Source organism: Mesoplodon bidens, assembly GCF_964165515.1.
Source record: "Mesoplodon bidens genome assembly, chromosome: 4".
Taxonomy (NCBI): domain Eukaryota; kingdom Metazoa; phylum Chordata; class Mammalia; order Artiodactyla; family Ziphiidae; genus Mesoplodon; species Mesoplodon bidens.
The window spans coordinates 139,522,319-139,528,862 of NC_138160.1; the positions used below are offsets into that span (position 1 = coordinate 139,522,319).

Sequence of the window (6,544 nt, forward strand, 5' to 3'; positions counted from 1 at the left end):
AGTGTGGAATTTTACCCACTGGACCACCAGGGAGGTCCCTGTCCCCTGCCTTTTGATGTCCCAAGGAGACTTTTAACGCTTGTGCAGTGTCTTTCTTGCCCCAAGGATGGGAAATATGTGACCTCTTCATCTACTTTTCTTTAAGATTTATTATTTTTAAATTTATTTCTGGCTGCGTTGGGTCTTAGTTGCAGCATGCAGGATTTATTTATTTATTTATTTATTTATTTATTTATATTTTGGGGGGCTGCGTTGGGTCTTCGTTGCTGCGCACAGGCTTTTGTCTAGTTGCAGCGAGCGGGGGCTACTGTTTGTTGTGGTGCGCAGGCTTCTCATTGTGGTGGCTTGTTGCAGAGCACAGACTCTAGGCGCGTGGGCTTCAGTAGTTGCGGCATGCGGGCTCAGTAGTTGTGGCTCACGAGCTCTAGAGCGCAGGCTCGGTAGCTGTGGCACACGGGCTTAGTTGCTTCACAGGATGTGGGATTTTCCCAGACCAGGGCTCGAACCTGAGTCCCCTGCATTGGTAGGCGGATTCTTAACCACTGTGCCACCAGGGAAGCCCCTTAGCAAAGAAAATCCAGGCTGCACACTGCCCTGGGGTCCTAAGGCTTTTTAGCTTCACTGTGCTGAACATGAGAAAGAATCCTAAAAATCCACTGGCACAGCAGCTGCCATGGAATCTATAGAAATACAGGAACAGAAAGTCCAGGATGCTGAGGAGATCACCTGTGGGGTGAGATGCAAATGCCAGGAGCACCACACTGAATAGATAGTTTAAGTACTGCTGGTCAATGTCACTTAACGTGTTGGGTTTCTGGGATTTCTGTAGTATCTTATAAGCCCCTGTGCAGAATAAGTGAATTACAGCCCAGAAATAACCATCTGGATCAAACTGGGAGTCGCTGAAGAGCAGGCACCCTGCGGCAGCCAGGAGGACAAGGGCACCACAGATCTTTGCAGGAGATGTTTTCTCTTTCTGAAAACACTTCTGGTGCCCACAGATGATAACTTCGGCTACACTATGCAAAATGAGAAAAATAGGAATGGCCAGTCTGGGCAGTGCTCTGGAACCAACATAGATGATACCCACAAACAGCACTGAAGCAGGAAGCCATGTCAAAACATCAGATCTTGAACTGCTGTTGATCTCTGCCCAGCCCAGTTTCCATGACACATGAAGCAAAAGTCCACCAATTAATGCCTGCCACCCTTGAAATAATGTAGGGTAGGTAAATTTCAAGACAGACAGGACATACTTGTTCATGAGGTAAGAAGCCAGGTAGCAGGTACAAAACGTGAGGCCGACCAGGCACCTCCTCATGCACATCTGTCAATTTGCGCCACTTCCCCAGGGAACCGGCAGGAGTCCCAGGGCCTCCGCGCAAGCCGGGCCACCCAGTGGCCAACCTCTTGATCTTTTATTTAAACAGGGTATAGCCTCTCTCTATCCCTGCCATAACTGTTATCTTAAAGTGTCCACAGGAGACAAAATCCAGCTATTTACCCTGTTTCTGTTGTTATTTCCATCTCAAAGTGCAAACGGTAGGCCAGTTGTAAATATCTGCCCTGGAGCCCACCTGCCTCTTGCCTCAGGAAATGTAAACAGAAGGCTAGTTGTAAATGTCCAGCCTGGAGCCCATCTATCTCCTGCCTCAGTGGGGCTCTTGGTGGGAAACATTGTTACTTATTTTGGGCATCCTTATCTTTTTTTGTGTGTGTGTGGTACGCGGGCCTCTCACTGTTGTGGCCTCTCCCGTTGCAGAGCACAGGCTCCGGACGCGCAGGCCCAGCGGCCATGGCTCACGGGCTCAGCCGCTCCGCGGCATGTGGGATCTTCCCGGACCAGAGCACCAACCCGTGTCCCCTGCATCGGCAGGTGGACTCTCAACCACTGCGCCACCAGGGAAGCTCTGGGCATCCTTATCTTAATCTGTGTTTCCTCTCGCACATACCTATGTTTTGGCTGTGCTATCTGCCTCCAGAGCAGCCACATAGCCACCTAACGAGCCACCTCCAGTGCTAATGAAATCCCTGGCTGACTACTCAGTGCACATTGTGGAAGAGGGGGCCATGTGAAATTGTAAGAGCTGGTCATGAGGGGTGGAGTGTTGGAGTGTAACCAAGAGTGGGGTCTGGCTGCTCACTGCTCAAAAGCCAATAAAGAGACAAGGTTGGTGGAAAGGAAAGTTTGCTTTATTTTGGATGCCAGCAACCGGGGGGCGGGGAGGATGGACTCCTGTCCAAAGGCCAACTCCCTTTCAGGTCCCTGCATGTAGGGGCTACATGCAGAAACTGCACAGTCAGCTCTGACAGTCATCTTGAAATTGGTCATGCGGTGGTCTGACCAGCATCATCTTGATTGTTTTAAGTACAGTTAATCTTCAGTTCCAGGGTTTGTTCCCATTTCTTTGAGGCCAGTTCTTGGAATTGTGTAAATTGGAGCAGCTTAGGTCCTGGCTGCAGTCTGGTCATCATGTAGTTAACTTCTTCCACCTGGTGGGAGGTTTCGGTATCTACAAAACAGCTCACAGGAATATTTTCTATAGCCCTTAAGAAGGAACTAAAAGTCCTTGACTATGCTTAATGACTAAACTATTATTAGTTAGTCTTGCTAGACTGTTTTCCTTTGTTTCTACATTTTCTCATTTCTCTGATTAAATTTATTCTTCGACTAAAGTTTTTCCACAAAAGGCAGGCTGAGGACATGGGGAAGGACTGACTACAGGGTCCTGCTCCGTTTCAGGAGGAGGTCATTGAGAGGACATGGCTACTAGTTGACCCTCGAGGTGGACCTAGGGAACCAGAGGCCCCTCACCCCCTCTCCACCCTTGGAATGTATGTTCTACCCACTGTTCTCACAAAGGGAGCCATTTTCAAGGATGCAGCCTTGAGAGAGTAAAGTGTTGTTGAGACAATCTGAACGGTATATGCGACTGAATCCTGTTGAGACCTTTATATAAACTTTTAAGATTCTGGTAAGCAGTGTTGCTGCAGGAGAGAAAGTGGGGTGTGAGAGGAAGGTCACATCCCAGGTCTTAGGTGAGTCCCTGGGACGGCCACCAAGTGTGGGTTCTTGGCTTTGCACAGGAAAGAATTCAAGAGCGAGCCATAGTAAAGTGAAAGAAGGTTTATTCAGGGAGATACACATGCCATAGACAGAGTGTGGGCCATCTCAGAAGGCAAGAGGCCCCAGGATATGGAGTTGTCAGTTTTTATAGGGGTGGGTAATTTCATAGGCTAATGAGTGCGAAGATTATTCCAACTATTTTGGGGAAGGGGAGGGGATTTCCAGGAATTGGGCCACCGTCAACTTTTTGGCCTTTTATGGTCGGCCTCAGAACTGTCAGGGCGCCTGTGGGTGTGACACTTAGCTTACTGATGTATTACAATTAGTGTATACTGAGGCTCAAGGTCTAGTGGAAGTTGACTCCTCCGCCATCTTGGACCTAGTTGGTTCTGAGATAGGAGATAGATGGGCCCCTGGGCTGGCAGCTGGTGTTTGTCAAGTGGAGTAAAATTGAAGCTTTGTTCTCACCCATACTCTCCAAGGACAAAGCTGGTGGCAGAAGCTGAGCTCTGCTGAAGTAAAGAGATGAGATATGATGACAACTCCTGAGGTTAAGGAAAACTTCCCTGTCTGCACATGCTCAGGAAGGCTCCTTGGGGGTCAAAAAGGGAGGGAGCACCACCCCATAAGTGTGGACATGCACCCACAGGCCTTTGCGGTGGGATCCATCTTAGCAAAAAGTTGTGCACGCATGTTGGGGAGTGACCTAGAACAGGTCAGATGTGGGAAAAGAAATGAGATAATTGGTCAAAGATAAACAAAGACCCAGAAGGATTGTTCTATAAGGGATTTGTATCAGTTCTTTACTGCACTCTTCCTCATTAGAGAGGCTGCCCATACCCTTTCTCTCTAGGTGTGTATTTCTGCCTAGCTTTCTGTGTATTCTGTATTTCTGTGTATTTCTGCCTGACTTAAATAAATAAACTTCTCTGTGTGCTCTCCCATACACCACGGTGCTGTGTCTCTAATAATAAACTTTGTACCTGTTTTTACAACTTTTGCCTCCTTGAAACATTCTTGCTTTCAAACGGGGGAAACAGCCAGGGCCCCTTTGCTTCTAGCCTCTAGCCCCTGGTGGTATAGTGGCTAGGATTCCTGGTTTTCATCCAGGCTACCCAGGTTCAATTCCTGGGCAGGGAACTGAGATCTCTCTTCAGGACCGCTCACTGCTGTCTCTCCGAGATCATAATCAGTTTATGTCCTGTCCTCAACGGCTATGTCATTCTTTTAAAGGTTGTGCCCTGCCCCTTTCCTATCTTAGTGTGGAGATCTACTCATCTTGTGGCTGCCTGAGACAAGCCTCGTATATAAGTTCCCTCATTTGTTAAATCTGCCACCTACCAATCCGGAGTAGTCTGCCTCTTTCTTTGGTTTCTCCTTGCCTTCTGTGTATGGGGGTCAGTTTCAAATTTCACCTGGGGAACTCCTGGGGTTGGGAACCAACATTCTCCTAAGCAGTGGGAATAATGGGGTACTTCAAGAGGACCCCATAGTCTTGAGATTGTAACGTGAAAGAAAGTCTTTCAGAAAGTTCTGAGGACTGTTCCACCGGTTAGAGGTCAAAGCATAGTTGTATAGTTTTGAGTCAAGGTTTTGACAGTTTACGTAGTCCAGATCTGCACATACAAGGTGAGTAGTGGGTTATCATGACCCTTTACAGGATTGAGAAAGAAATGTTATTTCCTAAGGAGCTACCTTCCTGGCGCCAGAAGAAAATCGCTCTTTTCTTTCAAGCAGGCATTCCTGTGTTAAGGATATCTAGTTAACGTATAATGCAGATGCGCAATGCACGCTAAAGGGGAGCAGGTAGTGGCCAAACGGCAGAGAGAATTTTACGTTAAAAGGTTTTTTGTCTTGCCTTAAAAACAATTTTATTTCATCACAAATATAAAAACCATTCTTTTTTCTCACAGGTGGTACAAAAAACAGGCAGTGGGCTAACCCAGGATATTGTAAAAAATTGGAAAATATACAGGAGTAGATAATATTCTGTTCCCTAGTTTTCCATATTTCCCCCTGAGGCGTGTAAAAGCATGTAGCCATGCTAAAACTAATTGTATCTGTGAATTAAAAAAACTAATTGTATCTGTGAATAATTCCTCAAGTTACACCAAGATTTCATGGCTCAAGTTGGTCCGTATTTTTCGTTAAATTAATTGCAGCATAACACATGAAAGTGTCCTTTCGGATGACCTCCTGGAGCTAGAATTGCGAGTTTTTCATATTTCTCCCCCAAATTTCCGTGAAACACCGACCATATCTCTGGAGTAGAGGCTGATACCGCAAGGAATTCTGGGGAATGTAGTTTTGGTTTGCAGCTAGCGAGACATTTCCGGCAGAAGTTGCTGGGCGTGAGAAGAAAGCGAGGCAGTTTCCGCAAACGTCGCTCAAAGGCCCACCGTGGGGTTGGGGGAGTGGGGTGGGGGAGGGTGGGCATGAAGGGTGTGGCTGCTTGTCACTACGCGATTGGCCGGCAGCTTCCCCGGCACGCTCATACGGCGCTTCCGGGCCCCCGGCTCTTGCAAGGCCATCTGGGAGTTGTAGTTCAGACTCTTGCCCGAACTCCGTAGCCCAGCTGCGGCTAGGAGGTCAGAGGCCGTCCCCCGCCTTCGGTGCTTGGCTTGGAGGATGGATCCGGGGTCCGGGGCCGACGCGGCCCCGTTGGCTGGTTTGGCCTGGTCGTCGGCCTCGGCGCCCCCGCCGCGGGGGTTCAGTGCGGTGAGCAATGTCAGGGGGCCAGGGACGAATAGGGAGAGAGGCGGCGACACCAGGGGCCGGGGGTTGAATGGGGGCAGAGTCGGCTGCGGCCGGGTAAGAGCCTGGCGCTGACCCGCATCCGCGCTGTAGATCTCTTGCACTGTGGAGGGGGCGCCCGCCAGCTTCGGCAAGACTTTCGGGCAGAAATCCGGCTACTTCCTGTGCCTCAATCCTTTGGGCAGCCTAGAGGTAAGGGGCCCTCACCTTCGGAGTCCCCGGGGTCCTCCCACTCCCCTTTGTCCATGGGGACTATGCTAGGCACACGATCCCGGTTGCTGAGTGATTCTCGATGTATCCCCTCCCCCCCCCCCGCCAGAATCCACAGGAGAACGTGGTGGTCGATATCCAGGTCCTGGTGGACAAGAGCCCCCTCCCGCCGGGATTCTCCCCGGTCTGCGACCCCGTGGACTCCAGTGAGCCCCCTGTCGAAGGCGGGGGTGGGGTGGGGGGTCAGGGGCATGTTCGCGTCTCTGCGGGGAGGGTCCAGGAAAGGAATGGAGGGACCACAGGCATGCGATTTTTGAATTTTGGCCGCCCCCTTGATGCACTGGGTAATGACAGTGTTGGCTGAGGACTCAGAGCCCTGATCTAGGGCGGGACGATGTACCCCGCCCTGCGTAAAAATGTGCGATTGGTACAGTCTCTGTTCTAGAGTAAGTGTTCAGTCAATGCGACCTGTTTTATTACTGTTACTACTACGCCTTCTTCTTACACTGTAGC

General features: G+C 49.7%; 2 protein-coding genes across 2 annotated transcripts in view; one reads left to right on the top strand and one right to left on the bottom strand.

Moving 5' to 3' along the window:
* Nucleotides 1–535: 535 nt before the first annotated feature.
* LOC308616392 (UDP-N-acetylglucosamine transporter TMEM241-like) lies at nucleotides 536–1,342 on the bottom strand (the record flags this gene model as incomplete). The annotated part of the gene is made up of 1 exon (XM_081232641.1): nucleotides 536–1,342. The coding sequence occupies exon 1, from the start codon at nucleotides 1,325–1,327 to the stop codon at nucleotides 536–538; it is 792 nt and encodes a 263-aa protein (XP_081088767.1). The 5' UTR covers nucleotides 1,328–1,342.
* A 4,259-nt stretch (nucleotides 1,343–5,601) lies between these two features.
* Nucleotides 5,602–6,544, top strand: part of MVB12A (multivesicular body subunit 12A) — a 2,151-nt gene continuing 1,208 nt past the window's right edge. Inside the window, exons 1-3 of the mRNA XM_081232642.1 lie at nucleotides 5,602–5,785; nucleotides 5,915–6,013; nucleotides 6,141–6,386. Coding sequence (XP_081088768.1) covers nucleotides 5,696–5,785; nucleotides 5,915–6,013; nucleotides 6,141–6,386 — 435 coding nt within the window. The 5' untranslated portion in view covers nucleotides 5,602–5,695. The remainder of the gene's footprint in view (nucleotides 5,786–5,914; nucleotides 6,014–6,140; nucleotides 6,387–6,544) is intronic.